Below are 22,048 nucleotides of genomic sequence, written 5' to 3' on the forward strand. Positions count from 1 at the left end.
CATGCATATATACATACATAGGTACACAGTTGGAAAATTTGTGTTTTCGTGTTAAAAAATATGCCGGTTAACATTTTTGTGTTAAATATTTAATACATTCATGTGTTAATTTAACATGTTGCTGTTGTGTTAATTCAACTCAAGTGTTAAATTTTTAAAACAACTAATTTTTCAACAAGAAATTTTTAAAACAACTAAAAAAAAGTGTTAAAATTACTCATTGTGCACCTATTTTTAATTTTACACAATAGATATGTTCCGTATTATTAGTGACAAGTTTTATCTCTTAAAATGTACAGAAAACTATGTTGAGAGTAAAGATGTATGTAAAAATAACTTTTTTTTCGAGTTAATTTTATCATTAAAAATATGTTGATTTTACATAAACTTTATTTCAAATTATTTCGCAGTTTGCATTCATTTTGGGTTCAAAAATTTACATAATATTAGTGTCACCATTTAACATATCCATATTATGTTAAATTAACACAAAAATTTATGTGGACCGTTTGGGACATGTGATATCTATTAAAAACACAAATTTTTCAACTGTGTATGTACATGATATCGACTACAAATGCGGAAGAATTATTGCAATACAAATAAGTATTTTTGCAAAATGCTTGGCGCTGCTAAACCGAATCAATATGTTAATTAGTAATTAAATCCTTATAATTTGAAGATTATAACAATTTTCTTACTATCTAACTTACATTACAAACAAACAACTTCTTAAATTCGACTGAACTGACAATTTATTAGATGGTAAAGTTACACATAACCAGCCTCCGAATAGCCGGATTACAGGAGCCGCCACATTCTCAGCTGGTTGAATTTAAGTTGTTTGTGTACATGTCAACTCCTAGCGAATTAACGACTTTACTTTGATTACATAACAAAATTCGGTGAAGCACATAAATATGTCTATATGTTACGAATTTAGTTAAAGTTATTCTATACTTAATTCTAATGTCACGCACATACATACACGCGCGCACGAGAAAGAGAGAGACACACGCACATGCACGCACGCATCCACAAGAGAGAAAGAAAGAATCATCATTTAACATATTGATTCGGTTTAGCAGCGCCAAGCATTTTGCAAAAATACTTATTTGTATTGCAATAATTCTTCCGCATTTGTAGTCGATATCATGTACATATGTATATATGCATGTGTCTGTATGTAGTATAGATAATAATAAAGTAATAGATTTTCTGATTTGCATAAATACTCATTTTCATAGTTGGCGCAATTTATTGATATCATTAATTTTGTAGAGTTCTTTTTTCGCTCGCATATACTTGGCGCTTTTTTGTATCTTTTTTTAAAAAGGTAATTTTGTTGTGATATTAATTACTCAAATATATATAATATAATAATAATTCAAAATTTCTATTAAATAAATAGCTATAAATTGTGATCAATTGTTATAAATATTATGTTTACTGCATAAATGTAAAGAATGCCTTAATATTATTTATACCCACTAAAAAAACCTCACAAAGGTGAAGACATACGCCAAGTAGAAAGTCCCAACTTGTATACAACAAAAAGTTTAACAAATTATTTATTATAAAAATCAAAATTAAATATGACATCAATTGTTAACTATAATCAAGTACTGAGAAGCAATTCAGTTTGAGTATTTTATCTAAATATTTCTCATGCATACTCTCTTATCGCATAACGACATTGAAGTACTTGGCGTGCACGGGTCGCAGTGGTCATGTATTCTTGTAAATTTGTACAGTATTTTGCTTTGTAATGTATCTTGTATCTTGATTTTCAATAATGACTCATACATCTTTTTAGTTAGAAAATATTAAAATAAACACATTTACAATTGTACAGACTAGCAAAGTGATTATAAATATCTCTTTTCATTACTTGCAAGTCGATACAAATAATTAAGATGTAAAGTACAGATAATAGGTAGATCAGTTTTGTTTATTTTAATGTGACCCGGGCACGCCAAGTACTTCAATGTCGTCATGCGATAAGTGAGTATGCATGAGAAATATTTAAATAAAATACTTACATTGAATTGCTTTTAGGTAAAATACTCAAATTGAATTATTTTTATGTACTTGTGTTTCTGAATTGAGTATCTAATAAGGTGTTGCTAGATGGACACAATAGATATTTTGATGAAAAATTGTACGAGGAACGTATTCTTCGATAAATACTAATACAAAACAATTTATCTTCTACTGCATAACGTCTTGCCTGAAATAAAATTCAAATAAAGCAATATTAGGGTACAAGAAATATTAGGATACCACTTGACTACTTTAAAATAATAATAAGTATATAATTAATTAATAATAAATATTGGAGAAATAATATTAATACGGTGTATTATTCAAATATTATTCAAATGAGTATGTAAAACATTAGTATTTCAGAATTATATTTACAATTATTTTAATTTTAATTTATTATTACAATTAAAAAATAATACTATACATTATATATATATAATATATTTATATAACGATTATAATTCATACTTGATTGAAGAAAATAAATCATACTTGATTGAAAAATGATTAAATTTTAAATTTAATATAATACATTTAAATCACTTACCACAATTGCAAGAAATATCAGTAAGCTCCTATTATAATACAATTAATTAAAAATGTTAATTTATTGTACTTCTGATACATGTATTCAATTCAATTATAAAATGATAATTTGCGAAATGTATAGCTGTTTATAAAAAAATGTTATACAAAATTTGAAAAAAACAATAACTAATAAGTGATAAGTTATATTTTATTAATTGTAATAACATTAATTGTAATGACATTATTAGGAATTATTAGGAACGTATGGAAATTTTATACCTGTGGTGCTACATTATTGTTTCTCAATACTATGTCTATAAATTGTTGTTGCATCGCAGATGCAGTTTTGTCAATTCTTCCTTTATTGTCACTTGTGCATAATGTCTGTTCACTGTTCGTGATGTATTTTTTTCTTTTTATTTCGTTGACTATATTCTTCAAACGTCTATATTTTTTCTTTAATCGTAATACATTTTCATATAATATTCTGGGTTTGGAGATAATAAATTTTTTCTTATGATTTCTCTCTGAGATGAGGTTTTGCACGTAATACTTTACGCTATATTGCATTAATCATTTCTTGCTGTTGTTCTAATCGCTGTTCTAGTTTGCTTTCAAATTGTTCTTGTTGTTTTTACATTAATTTCATTTATTCGTCCATTTAAACTTCTAATAAATTATACTTCTCTTTACAGGAATATACATATATGTGCAGAAGAATTTTATCTTGTTCTTTGCTTTGAGATGTCACGTTGAAATCAGTGATTTGCATAGAGCTGTGAACAGATGATTTGGAATTAATTCTACTAGTATCTATATATCTCATAGATTGTTCATACTCGTCTAACAATGTCAGATCTTGAGCTATGAATGGATTCCTTCAACATGTCCAATGTCTTCGTGTCAGCAATGTTGATGCTGTTAGATTTATATTCGTTACTGTTTTGCAGTTTGTAACAGTTGCAGCTTGCCACAACTTTGCACTTCTTCATTATTTCCTCTTTTTCATTTCCTATTTCTATTTCAGATACATATTATGATAAAGCTTATAAATGTAGTCGTTGTTGTATTTGCAATATGTTTAACATTATCTTCTGGCACATATAGAAAAGGAATTGCAGTTCATAATAAACATCGTCCCACAAGAGTGATATTATAATCACTTTCACGAAAGTGCTTAGAACACATTCGTAATTTTTGTATTTCGCTTTCTTGTAATACAGGTGTCATTTGTAAACTTTGCAATCACTGCACTCTACGTTCCATTCTTTTTCGAAATCTGCGATGGTATTTTTTCCCAGATCCATATCCAGGAACACAGTATGCTCTTCCTATCATTTTCTCTGTAAGATTTAATAAGTTAATATTTACAATACTGTACTTTCAGATTCAGATGTGTATATCTAATGACAATTACCACTATTATTAGAGGAAAGGCGCCGAAAACTGACATAAACCTTCTAAAGAGACAAACCTCTATTTCTCAGAAAGTAAATGTCACACTTTATCAAGACTAATATAAACGCGATCTATTTAGTTAGTTAACGTATTAAGAATTCATAGTTATATATTCTTGTTTGTTTATATGTTAAATGAGCTTATATCGAGTTCTTGAAGTTTTTTTTGTCGAAGTTTTTTTTCTATAAATTTTCTATAAGTTCTTTGACAAATTATGTAGTTTAAACAACGGTAGTTAACTTTTTTTATAATCAAGTTCTTCTACATGCTTCCCATCAGCACGAAAACATTTCAGAAATATTTCAGAAGTATTTCATCTGACAGATGAAAGCATCTCATAAATATTGCAAAATGTTTCTGCAACAGTTATGAGACAACTCCGGAATAGCAAAATGTCCGCGACACTTGCATTCAAAACCTTATAGAAAGGTTGCTGAAAGGTATAGATCAATCTGCAACCTTTCTGAAATATTGCCGAAAGATTATTAAAATAGCTGAAATCTTTTTATATATTACTAAAGGTTAATTGAAATAATTTTGAAACTTTCCTATGATGTTGCACACAAATTACAAAGCTCTATTAAAATAAATTGAAAATACTTCAGAAATTATATTTAAATTTATTATACGAGTATTCAGAAGATTGCAAATACTAAAAAGTTATAATAAAAATATATATAAAATGTATTTATTATTTTTATTGTACGTTTTTATTTAATATTTGCAATCTAATTAATATAATAAATATGATTTCTGAAATATGCTTAATGAAAAAATACATAATATATAAGATGTATATAGATATGTATATATCTATATATATAAGATATATAGATATACACATACATAGCTAAACCAAGTATTCACCAAGTTTCCCTTTAAAAAGCGTGAATTGTTGGCACATTGACAAAGAGCCATTCTTATATTATTATTTTCCTTTTTCTTCCTCCAAATAGTTGATTAAAAGGAAAGAATTATATAGATATATAATTCTCTGTTCAACCAACACTTATATTTGAAAGAAAAAAAGGATACGTGAAGATAATGCATTTTTTTGTCAACTGGTTAGCTTCACTAAAGATCGAATACTTGGTCTAGGTATATATATATATAATTTTACTTTTTACAATATTCACATTTTTTCAAATTTATTGCATGTGGTAGGTTTTAGAAACATTTCTGTTGCAACATTTCATATAACATATTGCGGAATCCTTTCAGAAATGTTGCATATGAAATGTGAAATCTTGAAATGATTTTAAAACCTTCCTGAAAGCTTTCTGTATTAATCGGTTGCTGTATGGGTTGTAGCTTTCTAAACATTTTTATTTTTTTTATCTTTATTACTTTTTTTACGATATGAGTTCAAAGATTTAGAATTTAAATTTGAGAGTTTGCCGTAAACCGACATACTCTAGAGCTCGGCAAGATTTGCACGCGATGGCCGATTTTCAGCTAGCTCCACCTTCCGCTATTCTCCTTACCTCGGGGTTCAGAGTGCAGCCTACAAGCTGCTCGAGGCTCAGGATCGTATGATATGCATATATCAGCGTATATTTCCAATAGCTTTCCACGTCACCCGTGAAGTACTATTATTGACGTGTTTTTTTGTTACTTTTGACGTGTTTCAAAGATTGCACACGCATCGCTTGAAGTAATGGGTCCTACTATCACAAAATCATCGAAATTTGAAGATTTTATTGATATATGCATGTCATACGGTCCTGAGCCACGAGCAGCTTGTCGGCTACGCGCGGGACCCCGAGGTGAGGAGAATAGCAAGAGGTAGAGCTAGCTGAAAATTGGCCGTATCTTGCCGAGCTGAGTCTATGCATGCGATACATGCGCCAACATAACCTTTGCGATCAACATAACCTAATTTCGATCCTTGACTACATAATGCTCTGCTGCCAGTGATTCGATGTGATTTTTTCAATTGTTACTTAAAATTCTGTTTAATGTTAAATATATTATCACATTTTAACATGTTTCATAATTTTAATAAATATGTCGGTGTGGCGTTCAATTTCTCAGAGCTCAGTTTTTATGTGTCTTAGAAAAATGTTATTTTCTTAAAAACTAGAAATGATATTATAAAAAATATAATATTATCTAATAGAAGGCAATTTCTAGTATGTGTGTGTGTGTATGCAAATTTTTATTTCGAACTTTAAGTTAAGAAATAACCCTAAATACAAAATGGTATGTCAGTATTGGCGCTTTTCCTCTACTATTACAATTGTATTGCTCTGTTATTTCTTCTTTTTGCAAAAGGCTTTTGGCACAAATATATTAGCACCACAGTGTAAGAAAGTAAAATGGTGTAACGAAGCACTTTTAAGCATAAGAATCGTGTGATGTTAGCAGAGTGCTTCGCATAGCGTCTGCACATAGCGCTCAGTTGGAAGCTCACATATAAAGTGTGTACTAGGCGTGTATGCGTGTGTATATCCTCACTATTACTATACACTACTACTACTACTTATTATACACGTACTTTCAACTGCCAGTGCTTCTAGCGAAAAGTTACGAACTACTTCATTAAAATCACAGGACAGGCAGGCCGTTACGTTATCTTACTTTCTTACACTGTGATTAGAACTTACTCATTGTGCACAGAACATTATAGAAAGTTATAGAACACTGGAATGTTACAGAACACTGGACTGGAATGACGTGACAAGTTACTTTATCCATAAAATACTTTATCGACTGGAGACTACGCGCATATTGATACTTAATTCAGATTTCAAGGCACTTACTTTGCGAAGGCAGCACAAACGCTGTCTCCTATAATCCATAAGAGTTTGTTTGGTGGCCCTAGTGCAAGCGTTTCCAAGACAGATACTCGGATGTTACTCTCAGGCTTTCTTCTTCTTTCCAGTTACTGTTTGGCTTAAATATTGTCTCCTTTAATTCATAGATATTTGCTATTAACAATGTCCTGTGCTTGTGTGTGTGTAAATACGGAAATACAAGATTTGAAACCTGCCGAGCTGCACACATTAGGAATTATATTAAACTATTCTGATTCCTGGAAAAAATTAATGGTCATCGTTCCTGCAGAAAGAAATGGTTTTAAATTTAATAATCAACATGTTAGGTAAAATACAAAATGTATGCTATAGTATAATTGTTATTTTACGGAACATTATTTTATTATAATTCTTAATAATGTTCTTTTAACACTGATGAGCATTAAATTTTTATTTAAGACTGATGATATAATAATTCATATTTTTCTTATACAGCATAATTGAACAAGCAACAGAAACCGATGATCGTAATGCAGCGGAAATATTTATAGATGAATGGAGCACTATGGGAAAAAAGGCACCAACATTAGGATTATTACTGGACCTTCTCATAAAAGCAGAATTAGTGAGCTGCTGATTATGTATCATGTGATATATTAAAACGTAAGATTTAAAAACATATAATTTTCATTACTTTTATATATTAATTTTTGACATTTATTACTTTATTCACATTATTACATTTCTACATTTATTAACATTTATTAATAATTTTTCTTATTATTATATAATATATGCAAATTAAACTATTTTATTTTATTTTGATCACAGAAGAAAAACCAAAGAGACCAGATAAAGGTCCAGCTGCTCCTATTGATATAAGTGATTCATTTATAGAGAAATTATTAGAGGAGCACCAAATGTTACAACACAGTGTACCTACCGATCCTGTGATGTCAGAATCAAACTTAATATTCAATCAAGAGATGTGTCTTGGTGATAAGGCAGATAATGGTATAAATAAAACTGGCATCATAAATTTGCCGGACATGATTGATAATCTTTTAAATTGTGGAAAAACTAGAAATGACTTACTTAAGAGTGTTTCAGATTTAATAAATTCAGTACTACGAACACTTGTGAAGCAGTGAACAACTACGTGGAACACACATTTGCTTCAACACCTAGATCTGATCCTGCAAAAATTAAGAAAAAGATAAGCGATTCAGTAGAACAACAGTCACCGAACGTAGCAACTCATTACTACGAATACAAGGAAGTATCCTCTCAAGAAATACCAGTATTTCTTAATAATTATAAACAATCCGCGCTAAGTAGTGAAATACTTAATTCATCTAATATTCCACTTTGTTTAAAAGATTTATCTTTAGAATAATATAAAGTTTTAAGAAATATTATGTGCAATTTTATGTAATGCAATATAAATACAGTAATAAATACAACATGAATATTTCAACATTTTTAATAAACACAACTAAGAAAGATATTAAATATTAAAATACAATACTAATCTGGACCGGAATTATAATACACATATTTAGCAAAGATCAAATTCGAAAACTGCTAAGCAGAAAAAAAACATTAGGAGTTTCCAACTAGACGCAGGCACATGAAAGAGAGTATTTATATTATAAACAAAATAAAAGTGTTTGTTCCAGAATAAATTAACAATAATTCTTCCTTTATCGATACACCTGGCAATTTATTAATCGTCAAAGAACACAACGTTTCGACCAGTAGTTTTTCCTTTTCAAGTTTGAATGTTCAAGAATTAAATATTACAATGTCCTTTTCTAAAATAAATAATCAATTAACACATACACAGCATAAATATAATAAAAACTAATATAATAAAACTGATATAATAAAATATAATAAAAACTAATAGATTAACCACACTTATGCTAGAAAAGACACCAATAATTATATCAAGTAACAGATAGGTAATCGGAGAAAAGAAAAGTTTTTATTATATTTATGCTGCGTATGTGTTAATTGACTGTTTATTTTAGAAAAAGACATTATAATATTTAATTCTTGGACATTCACACTTGAAAAACTACTGGTCGCGAATTGTGTTCATTGACGAATTAATAAATTGCCTAAAGGAAAAGTTTTTGTTAATTTATTCTGGCGGATCAAACACTTTTATTTTGATTATATTATAAAATAATGTACATATAAATATTATCTTAGTAAAACTATTTTAGTCAAATTAATTTAGTCAAAATTATGAAAATTTGTATTAAAAATTGAGAAGTTGTATGTGAGTATGTAAAAAGAGAGGGGTACAATAAATAGTAATACTATATCATGTTTATTTTCATTACATTATATAGTAAGTTGAAATAAATGGTTTCCTCTTAGTGGCTGTTCACAAAATCCTCGTGCGAGATTCTCTCATTCTCACGTATCGCGAAAAACTTGGTTCTCCACGCGAGAAAAGTAACAAGTGCAACTGGACCAGCTGCATCGCGTAAAATACGCAGACACATCACGCGCGTGTCACTGTTTATAAATCAGTCATGAGAGCACGCGGACGCTCTTGCGAAATATTTAACGACGATTCCCATCCTTCGTACCTTGTTATATCGAGTCGCGTCAACCATCCTGCGTTGCTGAAATCCTATCCTGCTGAATTTATTGTGTAATTTCAAAACGGTTCAGCGTTATGGTATTAGTGACTCGCCATGGATTCTCGAATGCAAGCCATAAATTATAATAAAAAGTCATGACGTAATGTTGTCTAAACTGCGTTAACTGGTACTATTGTAACTGTTGGGCTTATCGATAAATAATAAGTGCAGCGAATGTATTAATGCTTACAACTGATTTAATGTCACATAAATAACTGTGCTTGTTAAACATAAGTCTTGTATAACTAAATGAACATCGTATAAATCAAGTCCTAATCTCTTATGCGCACGAGGTAAATATAACGCAAGGACTGAACGGTTACGCGCCAAAAGCGATCGAAAAACAAAAACATACATCCACATAGGATCGATATCGATCCTCACTCATCGCCATCGCTCACACAAAGTCGCATTCACATAACGCGCTCTATTCAAACAGCAAGATTTGAGAATACTCTTTAACAGTAACCAGTAATCCTTTGTTCAGAATAGTACACGTGAACTCACTAAGCAAAAACTTGAGCACTACAGATTTGCGGGCAGCTTGGAGACACAGCAAGAGCAATACAAATTGTAATAAATATACATTGATATTTTATTATCGAGAATATAAGAATGAAAAAGAAACCTTGATTATAAATCAACGCGATAAAAGTGATTAATGTCTAGTATATAAAAAAATATTGTTTTTTCCCTTATCATATCCTAAATTAGACTAGTCAAGAAAAATACTCAAAGCAAGCCAATCAATCTGAATAAGTATCATGCATATTCCTATTAGACATTCATATGTATACAATAATTATCTTATTTGTGATATTGATTCATGTCATGCGACAATGCACGAAATAATTTATCATTTTTCCTTTAAACATGTTAGGTTTTTATGTTCGTGTTCCTATGCAACTTTCGTTGCGTGTGCACCTTGGACTGGGACAAATTTTACGCGTACCGGGTGCGCAGGACGAAGTATTATATTGCCTGTAAGTCGAACGTCTGCCGCGCGTTGCATGGGCTCCAAATAAAATTTATGCACCAGGAAAGCAACTACAACCTTCATTTCCATCATGGCAAATCGTTGACCTGTTATGAGTAAACGCATTATAATCTGCTTTGCACGCAAAGGAGTACAAGCATTTCGTGGATTACCTATGCAATTCCGCGATCCTGCGCTAAACGGTACATAAGCAAAAGGATGACGATTTTGCACCAGTTCTGGCAAAAATCTATCTGGATCGAACACCTCTGGATTTGGCCAGAATTCAGGATTTTTGTGAAGACTGAGAATGTCAACATACACTTGCGTTCCAGCAGGCACTAGATATGATTCTAAAAATAGCAAAATAAAGCATATCTTACAGATTGTTCTAATAAAAACAGCAAATTGCTGTTTTTATTAGAACAATCTGTAAGATATGCTTTATTTTGCTATTTTTAGAATCATATCTAGTGCCTGCTGGAACGCAAGTGTATGTTGACATTCTCAGTCTTCACAAAAATCCTGAATTCTGGCCAAATCCAGAGGTGTTCGATCCAGATAGATTTTTGCCAGAACTGGTGCAAAATCGTCATCCTTTTGCTTATGTACCGTTTAGCGCAGGATCGCGGAATTGCATAGGTAATCCACGAAATGCTTGTACTCCTTTGCGTGCAAAGCAGATTATAATGCGTTTACTCATAACAGGTCAACGATTTGCCATGATGGAAATGAAGGTTGTAGTTGCTTTCCTGGTGCATAAATTTTATTTGGAGCCCATGCAACGCGCGGCAGACGTTCGACTTACAGGCAATATAATACTTCGTCCTGCGCACCCGGTACGCGTAAAATTTGTCCCAGTCCAAGGTGCACACGCAACGAAAGTTGCATAGGAACACGAACATACATAAAAACCTAACATGTTTAAAGGAAAAATGATAAATTATTTCGTGCATTGTCGCATGACATGAATCAATATCACAAATAAGATAATTATTGTATACATATGAATGTCTAATAGGAATATGCATGATACTTATTCAGATTGATTGGCTTGCTTTGAGTACTTTTCTTGACTAGTCTAATTTAGGATATGATAAGGGAAAAAACAATATTTTTTTATATACTAGACATTAATCACTTTTATCGCGTTGATTTATAATCAAGGTTTCTTTTTCATTCTTATATTCTCGATAATAAAATATCAATGTATATTTATTACAATTTGTATTGCTCTTACTGTGTCTCCAAGCTGCCCGCAAATCTGTAGTGCTCAAGTTTTTGCTTAGTGAGTTCACGTGTACTATTCTGAACAAAGGATTACTGGTTACTGTTAAAGAGTATTCTCAAATCTTGCTGTTTGAATAGAGCGCGTTATGTGAATGCGACTTTTGTGTGAGTGATGGCGCTGAGCGATGAGTGAGGATCGATATCGATCCTATGTGGATGTATGTTTTTGTTTTTCGATCGCTTTTGGCGCGTAACCGTTCAGTCCTTGCGTTATATTTACCTCGTGCGCATAAGAGATTAGGACTTGATTTATACGATGTTCATTTAGTTATACAAGACTTATGTTTAACAAGCACAGTTATTTATGTGACATTAAATCAGTTGTAAGCATTAATACATTCGCTGCACTTATTATTTATCGATAAGCCCAACAGTTACAATAGTACCAGTTAACGCAGTTTAGACAACATTACGTCATGACTTTTTATTATAATTTATGGCTTGCATTCGAGAATCCATGGCGAGTCACTAATACCATAACGCTGAACCGTTTTGAAATTACACAATAAATTCAGCAGGATAGGATTTCAGCAACGCAGGATGGTTGACGCGACTCGATATAACAAGGTACGAAGGATGGGAATCGTCGTTAAATATTTCGCAAGAGCGTCCGCGTGCTCTCATGACTGATTTATAAACAGTGACACGCGCGTGATGTGTCTGCGTATTTTACGCGATGCAGCTGGTCCAGTTGCACTTGTTACTTTTCTCGCGTGGAGAACCAAGTTTTTCGCGATACGTGAGAATGAGAGAATCTCGCACGAGAGGATTTTGTGAACAGCCACTAAGAGGAAACCATTTATTTCAACTTACTATATAATGTAATGAAAATATAACATGATATAGTATTACTATTTATTGTACCCCTCTCTTTTTACATACTCACATACAACTTCTCAATTTTTAATACAAATATTTTCATAATTTTTGACTAAATTAATTTGACTAAAATAGTTTTACTAAGATAATATTTATATGTACATTATTTTATAATATAATCAAAATAAAAGTGTTTGATCCGCCAGAATAAATTAACAAAAACTTTTCCTTTATCGACACACCTGGCAATTTATTAATCGTCAATGAACACAACGTTTCGACCAGTAGTTTTGGTCCTTTTCAAGTGTGAATGTCCAAGAATTAAATATTATAATGTCTTTTTCTAAAATAAACAGTCAATTAACACATACGCAGCATAAATATAATAAAAACTTTTCTTTTCTCCGATTACCTATCTGTTACTTGATATAATTATTGGTGTCTTTTTCTAGCAATAAGTGTGGTTAATCTATTAGTTTTTATTATATTTTTATTATATCAGTTTTTATTATATTAGTTTTTATTATATTTATGCTGTGTATGTGTTAATTGATTATTTATTTTAGAAAAGGACATTGTAATATTTAATTCTTGAACATTCAAACTTGAAAAGGACCAAAACTACTGGTCGAAACGTTGTGTTCTTTGACGATTAATAAATTGCCAGGTGTATCGATAAAGGAAGAATTATTGTTAATTTATTCTGGCGGAACAAACACTTTTATTTTGTTTATAATATAAATACTCTCTTTCATGTGCCTGCGTCTAGTTGGAAACTCCTAATGTTTTTTTTCTGCTTAGCAGTTTTCGAATTTGATCTTTGCTAAATATGTGTATTATAATTCCGGTCCAGATTAGTATTGTATTTTAATATTTAATATCTTTCTTAGTTGTGTTTATTAAAAATGTTGAAATATTCATGTTGTATTTATTACTGTATTTATATTGCATTACATAAAATTGCACATAATATTTCTTAAAACTTTATATTATTCTAAAGATAAATCTTTTAAACAAAGTGGAATATTAGATGAATTAAGTATTTCACTACTTAGCGCGGATTGTTTATAATTATTAAGAAATACTGGTATTTCTTGAGAGGATACTTCCTTGTATTCGTAGTAATGAGTTGCTACGTTCGGTGACTGTTGTTCTACTGAATCGCTTATCTTTTTCTTAATTTTTGCAGGATCAGATCTAGGTGTTGAAGCAAATGTGTGTTCCACGTAGTTGTTCACTGCTTCACAAGTGTTCGTAGTACTGAATTTTATTAAATCTGAAACACTCTTAAGTAAGTCATTTCTAGTTTTTCCACAATTTAAAAGATTATCAATCATGTCCGGCAAATTTATGATGCCAGTTTTATTTATACCATTATCTGCCTTATCACCAAGACACATCTCTTGATTGAATATTAAGTTTGATTCTGACATCACAGGATCGGTAGGTACACTGTGTTGTAACATTTGGTGCTCCTCTAATAATTTCTCTATAAATGAATCACTTATATCAATAGGAGCAGCTGGACCTTTATCTGGTCTCTTTGGTTTTTCTTCTGTGATCAAAATAAAATAAAATAGTTTAATTTGCATATATTAATATATAATAATAAGAAAAATTATTAATAAATGTTAATAAATGTAGAAATGTAATAATGTGAATAAAGTAATAAATGTCAAAAATTAATATATAAAAGTAATGAAAATTATATGTTTTTAAATCTTACGTTTTAATATATCACATGATACATAATCAGCAGCTCTAAATAATTCTGCTTTTATGAGAAGGTCCAGTAATAATCCTAATGTTGGTGCCTTTTTTCCCATAGTGCTCCATTCATCTATAAATATTTCCGCTGCATTACGATCATCGGTTTCTGTTGCTTGTTCAATTATGCTGTATAAGAAAAATATGAATTATTATATCATCAGTCTTAAATAAAAATTTAATGCTCATCAGTGTTTAAAAGAACATTATTAAGAATTATAATAAAATAATGTTCCGTAAAATAACAATTATACTATAGCATACATTTTGTATTTTACCTAACATGTTGATTATTAAATTTAAAACCATTTCTTTCTGCAGGAACGATGACCATTAATTTTTTCCAGGAATCAGAATAGTTTAATATAATTCCTAATGTGTGCAGCTCGGCAGGTTTCAAATCTTGTATTTCCGTATTTACACACACACAAGCACAGGACATTGTTAATAGCAAATATCTATGAATTAAAGGAGACAATATTTAAGCCAAACAGTAACTGGAAAGAAGAAGAAAGCCTGAGAGTAACATCCGAGTATCTGTCTTGGAAACGCTTGCACTAGGGCCACCAAACAAACTCTTATGGGATTATAGGAGACAGCGTTTGTGCTGCCTTCGCAAAGTAAGTGCCTTGAAATCTGAATTAAGTATCAATATGGCGCGTAGTCTCCAGTCGATAAAGTATTTTATGGATAAAGTAACTTGTCACGTCATTCCAGTCCAGTGTTCTGTAACATTCCAGTGTTCTATAACTTTCTATAATGTTCTGTGCACAATGAGTAAGTTCTAATCACAGTGTAAGAAAGTAAGATAACGTAACGGGCCTGCCTGTCCTGTGATTTTAATGAAGTAGTTCGTAACTTTTCGCTAGAAGCACTGGCAGTTGAAAGTACGTGCGTGTATAATAATAGTAGTAGTAGTAGTGTATAGTAATAGTGAGGATATACACACGCATACACGCCTAGTACACACTTTATATGTGAGCTTCCAACTGAGCGCTATGTGCAGACGCTATGCGAAGCACTCTGCTAACATCACACGATTCTTATGCTTAAAAGTGCTTCGTTACACCATTTTACTTTCTTACACTGTGGTGCTAATATATTTGTGCCAAAAGCCTTTTGCAAAAAGAAGAAATAACAGAGCAATACAATTGTAATAGTAGAGGAAAAGCGCCAATACTGACATACCATTTTGTATTTAGGGGTTATTTCTTAACTTAAAGTTCGAAATAAAAATTTGCATACACACACACACATACTAGAAATTGCCTTCTATTAGATAATATTATATTTTTTATAATATCATTTCTAGTTTTTAAGAAAATAACATTTTTCTAAGACACATAAAAACTGAGCTCTGAGAAATTGAACGCCACACCGACATATTTATTAAAAATTATGAAACATGTTAAAAATGTGATAATATATTTAACATTAAACAGAATTTTAAGTAACAATTGAAAAAATCACATCGAATCACTGGCAGCAGAGCATTATGTAGTCAAGGATCGAAATTAGGTTATGTTGATCGCAAAGGTTATGTTGGCGCATGTATCGCATGCATAGACTCAGCTCGGCAAGATACGGCCAATTTTCAGCTAGCTCTACCTCTTGCTATTCTCCTCACCTCGGGGTCCCGCGCGTAGCCGACAAGCTGCTCGTGGCTCAGGACCGTATGACATGCATATATCAATAAAATCTTCAAATTTCGATGATTTTGTGATAGTAGGACCCATTACTTCAAGCGATGCGTGTGCAATCTTTGAAACACGTCAAAAGTAACAAAAAAACACGTCAATAATAGTACTTCACGGGTGACGTGGAAAGCTATTGGAAATATACGCTGATATATGCATATCATACGATCCTGAGCCTCGAGCAGCTTGTAGGCTGCACTCTGAACCCCGAGGTAAGGGGAATAGCGGAAGGTGGAGCTAGCTGAAAATCGGCCATCGCGTGCAAATCTTGCCGAGCTCTAGAGTATGCCGGTTTACGGCAAACTCTCAAATTTAAATTCTAAATCTTTGAACTCATATCGTAAAAAAAGTAATAAAGATAAAAATAAAAATAAAATATGTTTAGAAAGCTACAACCCATACAGCACCGATTAATACAGAAAGCTTTCAGGAAGGTTTTAAAATCATTTCAAGATTTCACATTTCATATGCAACATTTCTGAAAGGATTCCGCAATATGTTATATGAAATGTTGCAACAGAAATGTTTCTAAAACCTACCACATGCAATAAATTTGAAAAAATGTGAATATTGTAAAAAGTAAAATTATATATATATATACCTAGACCAAGTATTCGATCTTTAGTGAAGCTAACCAGTTGACAAAAAAATGCATTATCTTCACGTATCCTTTTTTTCTTTCAAATATATTGTAAGTGTTGGTTGAACAGAGAATTATATATCTATATAATTCTTTCCTTTTAATCAACTATTTGGAGGAACAAAAAGGAAAATATATAATATAAGAATGGCTCTTTGTCAATGTGCCAACAATTCACGCTTTTTAAAGGGAAACTTGGTGAATACTTGGTTTAGCTATGTATGTGTATATCTATATATCTTATATATATAGATATATATACATATCTATATACATCTTATATATATTATGTATTTTTTTCATTAAGCATATTTCAGAAATCATATTTATTATATTAATTAGATTGCAAATATTAAATAAAAACGTACAATAAAAATAATAAATACATTTTATATATCATTTTTATTATAACTTTTTAGTATTTGCAATCTTCTGAATACTCGTATAATAAATTTAAATATAATTTCTGAAGTATTTTCAATTTATTTTAATCAGAGCTTTGTAATTTGTGTGCAACATCATAGGAAAGTTTCAAAATTATTTCAATTAACCTTTAGTAATATATTAAAAAGATTTCAGCTATTTTAATAATCTTTCGGCAATATTTCAGAAAGGTTGCAGATTGATCTATACCTTTCAGCAACCTTTCTATAAGGTTTTGAATGCAAGTGTCGCGGACATTTTGCTATTCCGGAGTTGTCTCATAACTGTTGCAGAAACATTTTGCAATATTTATGAGATGCTTTCATCTGTCAGATGAAATACTTCTGAAATATTTCTGAAATGTTTTCGTGCTGTATGGGAAGCATGTAGAAGAACTTGATTATAAAAAAGTTAACTACCGTTGTTTAAACTACATAATTTGTCAAAGAACTTATAGAAAATTTATAGAAAAAAAACTTTCGACAAAAAAACTTCAAGAACTCGATATAAGCTCATTTAACATATAAACAAACAAGAAATATATAAACTATGAATTCTTAATACGTTAACTAACTAAATAGATCGCGTTTATATTAGTCTTGATAAAGTGTGACATTTACTTTCTGAGAAATAGAGGTTTGTCTCTTTAGAAGGTTTATGTCAGTTTCGGCGCCTTTCCTCTAATAATAGTGGTAATTGTCATTAGATATACACATCTGAATCTGAAAGTACAGTATTGTAAATATTAACTTATTAAATCTTACAGAGAAAATGATAGGAAGAGCATACTGTGTTCCTGGATATGGATCTGGGAAAAAATACCATCGCAGATTTCGAAAAAGAATGGAACGTAGAGTGCAGTGATTGCAAAGTTTACAAATGACACCTGTATTACAAGAAAGCGAAATACAAAAATTACGAATGTGTTCTAAGCACTTTCGTGAAAGTGATTATAATATCACTCTTGTGGGACGATGTTTATTATGAACTGCAATTCCTTTTCTATATGTGCCAGAAGATAATGTTAAACATATTGCAAATACAACAACGACTACATTTATAAGCTTTATCATAATATGTATCTGAAATAGAAATAGGAAATGAAAAAGAGGAAATAATGAAGAAGTGCAAAGTTGTGGCAAGCTGCAACTGTTACAAACTGCAAAACAGTAACGAATATAAATCTAACAGCATCAACATTGCTGACACGAAGACATTGGACATGTTGAAGGAATCCATTCATAGCTCAAGATCTGACATTGTTAGACGAGTATGAACAATCTATGAGATATATAGATACTAGTAGAATTAATTCCAAATCATCTGTTCACAGCTCTATGCAAATCACTGATTTCAACGTGACATCTCAAAGCAAAGAACAAGATAAAATTCTTCTGCACATATATGTATATTCCTGTAAAGAGAAGTATAATTTATTAGAAGTTTAAATGGACGAATAAATGAAATTAATGTAAAAACAACAAGAACAATTTGAAAGCAAACTAGAACAGCGATTAGAACAACAGCAAGAAATGATTAATGCAATATAGCGTAAAGTATTACGTGCAAAACCTCATCTCAGAGAGAAATCATAAGAAAAAATTTATTATCTCCAAACCCAGAATATTATATGAAAATGTATTACGATTAAAGAAAAAATATAGACGTTTGAAGAATATAGTCAACGAAATAAAAAGAAAAAAATACATCACGAACAGTGAACAGACATTATGCACAAGTGACAATAAAGGAAGAATTGACAAAACTGCATCTGCGATGCAACAACAATTTATAGACATAGTATTGAGAAACAATAATGTAGCACCACAGGTATAAAATTTCCATACGTTCCTAATAATTCCTAATAATGTCATTACAATTAATGTTATTACAATTAATAAAATATAACTTATCACTTATTAGTTATTGTTTTTTTTCAAATTTTGTATAACATTTTTTTATAAACAGCTATACATTTCGCAAATTATCATTTTATAATTGAATTGAATACATGTATCAGAAGTACAATAAATTAACATTTTTAATTAATTGTATTATAATAGGAGCTTACTGATATTTCTTGCAATTGTGGTAAGTGATTTAAATGTATTATATTAAATTTAAAATTTAATCATTTTTCAATCAAGTATGATTTATTTTCTTCAATCAAGTATGAATTATAATCGTTATATAAATATATTATATATATATAATGTATAGTATTATTTTTTAATTGTAATAATAAATTAAAATTAAAATAATTGTAAATATAATTCTGCAATACTAATGTTTTTACATACTCATTTGAATAATATTTGAATAATACACCGTATTAATATTATTTCTCCAATATTTATTATTAATTAATTATATACTTATTATTATTTTAAAGTAGTCAAGTGGTATCCTAATATTTCTTGTACCCTAATATTGCTTTATTTGAATTTTATTTCAGGCAAGACGTTATGCAGTAGAAGATAAATTGTTTTGTATTAGTATTTATCGAAGAATACGTTCCTCGTACAATTTTTCATCAAAATATCTATTGTGTCCATCTAGCAACACCTTATTAGATACTCAATTCAGAAACACAAGTACATAAAAATAATTCAATTTGAGTATTTTACCTAAAAGCAATTCAATGTAAGTATTTTATCTAAATATTTCTCATGCATACTCACTTATCGCATGACGACATTGAAGTACTTGGCGTGCCCGGGTCACATTAAAATAAACAAAACTGATCTACCTATTATCTGTACTTTACATCTTAATTATTTGTATCGACTTGTAAGTAATGAAAAGAGATATTTATAATCACTTTGCTAGTCTGTACAATTGTAAATGTGTTTATTTTAATATTTTCTAACTAAAAAGATGTATGAGTCATTATTGAAAATCAAGATACAAGATACATTACAAAGCAAAATACTGTACAAATTTACAAGAATACATGACCACTGCGACCCGTGCACGCCAAGTACTTCAATGTCGTTATGCGATAAGAGAGTATGCATGAGAAATATTTAGATAAAATACTCAAACTGAATTGCTTCTCAGTACTTGATTATAGTTAACAATTGATGTCATATTTAATTTTGATTTTTATAATAAATAATTTGTTAAACTTTTTGTTGTATACAAGTTGGGACTTTCTACTTGGCGTATGTCTTCACCTTTGTGAGGTTTTTTTAGTGGGTATAAATAATATTAAGGCATTCTTTACATTTATGCAGTAAACATAATATTTATAACAATTGATCACAATTTATAGCTATTTATTTAATAGAAATTTTGAATTATTATTATATTATATATATTTGAGTAATTAATATCACAACAAAATTACCTTTTTAAAAAAAGATACAAAAAAGCGCCAAGTATATGCGAGCGAAAAAAGAACTCTACAAAATTAATGATATCAATAAATTGCGCCAACTATGAAAATGAGTATTTATGCAAATCAGAAAATCTATTACTTTATTATTATCTATACTACATACAGACACATGCATATATACATATGTACATGATATCGACTACAAATGCGGAAGAATTATTGCAATACAAATAAGTATTTTTGCAAAATGCTTGGCGCTGCTAAACCGAATCAATATGTTAAATGATGATTCTTTCTTTCTCTCTTGTGGATGCGTGCGTGCATGTGCGTGTGTCTCTCTCTTTCTCGTGCGCGCGTGTATGTATGTGCGTGACATTAGAATTAAGTATAGAATAACTTTAACTAAATTCGTAACATATAGACATATTTATGTGCTTCACCGAATTTTGTTATGTAATCAAAGTAAAGTCGTTAATTCGCTAGGAGTTGACATGTACACAAACAACTTAAATTCAACCAGCTGAGAATGTGGCGGCTCCTGTAATCCGGCTATTCGGAGGCTGGTTATGTGTAACTTTACCATCTAATAAATTGTCAGTTCAGTCGAATTTAAGAAGTTGTTTGTTTGTAATGTAAGTTAGATAGTAAGAAAATTGTTATAATCTTCAGATTATAAGGATTTAATTACTAATTAACATATTGATTCGGTTTAGCAGCGCCAAGCATTTTGCAAAAATACTTATTTGTATTGCAATAATTCTTCCGCATTTGTAGTCGATATCATGTACATACACAGTTGAAAAATTTGTGTTTTTAATAGATATCACATGTCCCAAACGGTCCACATAAATTTTTGTGTTAATTTAACATAATATGGATATGTTAAATGGTGACACTAATATTATGTAAATTTTTGAACCCAAAATGAATGCAAACTGCGAAATAATTTGAAATAAAGTTTATGTAAAATCAACATATTTTTAATGATAAAATTAACTCGAAAAAAAAGTTATTTTTACATACATCTTTACTCTCAACATAGTTTTCTGTACACTTTAAGAGATAAAACTTGTCACTAATAATACGGAACATATCTATTGTGTAAAATTAAAAATAGGTGCACAATGAGTAATTTTAACACTTTTTTTTAGTTGTTTTAAAAATTTCTTGTTGAAAAATTAATTGTTTTAAAAATTTAACACTTGAGTTGAATTAACACAACAGCAACATGTTAAATTAACACATGAATGTATTAAATATTTAACACAAAAATGTTAACCGGCATATTTTTTAACAAGAAAACACAAATTTTCCAACTGTGTACCTATGTATGTATATATGCATGTGTCTGTATGTAGTATAGATAATAATAAAGTAATAGATTTTCTGATTTGCATAAATACTCATTTTCATAGTTGGCGCAATTTATTGATATCATTAATTTTGTAGAGTTCTTTTTTCGCTCGCGTATACTTGGCGCTTTTTTGTACCTTTTTTTAAAAAGGTAATTTTGTTGTGATTTCACACATTTTGTAGTATGAAATATCTTATCCATTTCTCCCCACTCCCATTATTCTTCAATATCCTCAGTATCTCTTCCGTACCGCCTCCCTTCCCCTTTCCTATACATATCACTAAAGAGCCTAGAATC

At 30.2% G+C, this 22,048-nt stretch overlaps 5 protein-coding genes across 12 annotated transcripts in view; 3 read left to right on the plus strand and 2 right to left on the minus strand.

The window, feature by feature from the left end:
- The window catches only part of LOC105278895 (cytochrome P450 4C1), a 77,696-nt gene extending 65,651 nt beyond the window's left edge, over positions 1-12,045 (plus strand). The window contains 2 exon segments of the mRNA XM_026973257.1: positions 10,884-11,063; positions 11,130-12,045. Of these exon segments, the coding sequence (XP_026829058.1) occupies positions 10,884-11,063; positions 11,130-11,314 (365 nt within the window). The 3' untranslated portion in view covers positions 11,315-12,045.
- Positions 2,075-6,777, minus strand: LOC113562792. Of its 2 annotated transcripts, none has more exons than XM_026973255.1 (3): positions 6,639-6,777; positions 2,854-3,917; positions 2,075-2,230 (listed from the first exon to the last, which is right to left on the minus strand). In XM_026973255.1, exons 2-3 carry the CDS (start codon positions 3,142-3,144, stop codon positions 2,084-2,086), a joined length of 438 nt encoding a protein of 145 aa, XP_026829056.1. In that variant the 5' UTR covers positions 3,145-3,917; positions 6,639-6,777; the 3' UTR covers positions 2,075-2,083. The 2 variants fall into 2 exon arrangements, with proteins under 2 accessions (XP_026829056.1, XP_026829057.1); XM_026973256.1 differs by having other exon boundaries at positions 6,530-6,777.
- Positions 5,262-8,388, plus strand: LOC113561403 (protein Tube-like). Its single transcript, XM_026973251.1, is given in 6 exon segments — positions 5,262-5,817; positions 6,956-7,135; positions 7,284-7,415; positions 7,417-7,451; positions 7,620-7,802; positions 7,899-8,388. Coding segments are annotated over 6 exon segments (699 nt in total). The 5' UTR covers positions 5,262-5,689; the 3' UTR covers positions 7,940-8,388.
- Positions 12,046-13,254: 1,209 nt separating the features above from the next.
- On the minus strand, positions 13,255-16,306 carry LOC105278893 (protein Tube). Of its 5 annotated transcripts, XM_011338332.3 has the most exons (5): positions 15,906-16,288; positions 14,576-14,755; positions 14,257-14,426; positions 13,903-14,085; positions 13,255-13,806 (listed from the first exon to the last, which is right to left on the minus strand). In XM_011338332.3, exons 1-5 carry the CDS (start codon positions 16,031-16,033, stop codon positions 13,520-13,522), a joined length of 948 nt encoding a protein of 315 aa, XP_011336634.2. In that variant the 5' UTR covers positions 16,034-16,288; the 3' UTR covers positions 13,255-13,519. The 5 variants fall into 5 exon arrangements, with proteins under 5 accessions (XP_011336634.2, XP_026829048.1, XP_026829051.1 ...); XM_026973247.1 differs by having other exon boundaries at positions 13,255-14,085; positions 15,906-16,306; XM_026973250.1 differs by having other exon boundaries at positions 13,255-14,085; positions 15,925-16,012.
- On the plus strand, positions 14,736-19,668 carry LOC105278894. Of its 3 annotated transcripts, none has more exons than XM_026973252.1 (3): positions 14,736-15,184; positions 17,824-18,887; positions 19,513-19,668. In XM_026973252.1, the coding sequence occupies exons 2-3, from the start codon at positions 18,597-18,599 to the stop codon at positions 19,657-19,659; spliced, it is 438 nt and encodes a 145-aa protein (XP_026829053.1). In that variant the 5' UTR covers positions 14,736-15,184; positions 17,824-18,596; the 3' UTR covers positions 19,660-19,668. The 3 variants fall into 3 exon arrangements, with proteins under 3 accessions (XP_026829053.1, XP_026829054.1, XP_026829055.1); XM_026973253.1 differs by having other exon boundaries at positions 14,736-15,074; XM_026973254.1 differs by lacking the exon at positions 19,513-19,668 and having other exon boundaries at positions 14,736-15,074; positions 17,824-18,977.
- The last annotated feature ends 2,380 nt before the right edge of the window (positions 19,669-22,048 follow it).

Source organism: Ooceraea biroi, chromosome 10 (assembly GCF_003672135.1).
Source record: "Ooceraea biroi isolate clonal line C1 chromosome 10, Obir_v5.4, whole genome shotgun sequence".
Taxonomy (NCBI): domain Eukaryota; kingdom Metazoa; phylum Arthropoda; class Insecta; order Hymenoptera; family Formicidae; genus Ooceraea; species Ooceraea biroi.

Bases quoted from the DNA above. Each gene is read 5' to 3' on its own strand.
- LOC113562792 (XM_026973255.1), bottom strand. From the start codon at position 3,144: ATGCAATATAGCGTAAAGTATTACGTGCAAAACCTCATCTCAGAGAGA. The intron at 2,231-2,853 runs GTATAAAATTTC...ATTTTATTTCAG, and splicing joins ACAATAATGTAGCACCACAG to GCAAGACGTTATGCAGTAGA.
- LOC105278893 (XM_026973247.1), bottom strand. From the start codon at position 16,033: ATGGGTCCTACTATCACAAAATCATCGAAATTTGAAGATTTTATTGAT. The intron at 14,427-14,575 runs GTAAAATACAAA...TTTCTTATACAG, and splicing joins TTTAATAATCAACATGTTAG to CATAATTGAACAAGCAACAG. The intron at 14,086-14,256 runs GTAAGATTTAAA...TTTTGATCACAG, and splicing joins ATCATGTGATATATTAAAAC to AAGAAAAACCAAAGAGACCA.
- LOC105278894 (XM_026973252.1), top strand. From the start codon at position 18,597: ATGCAATATAGCGTAAAGTATTACGTGCAAAACCTCATCTCAGAGAGA. The intron at 18,888-19,512 runs GTATAAAATTTC...ATTTTATTTCAG, and splicing joins ACAATAATGTAGCACCACAG to GCAAGACGTTATGCAGTAGA.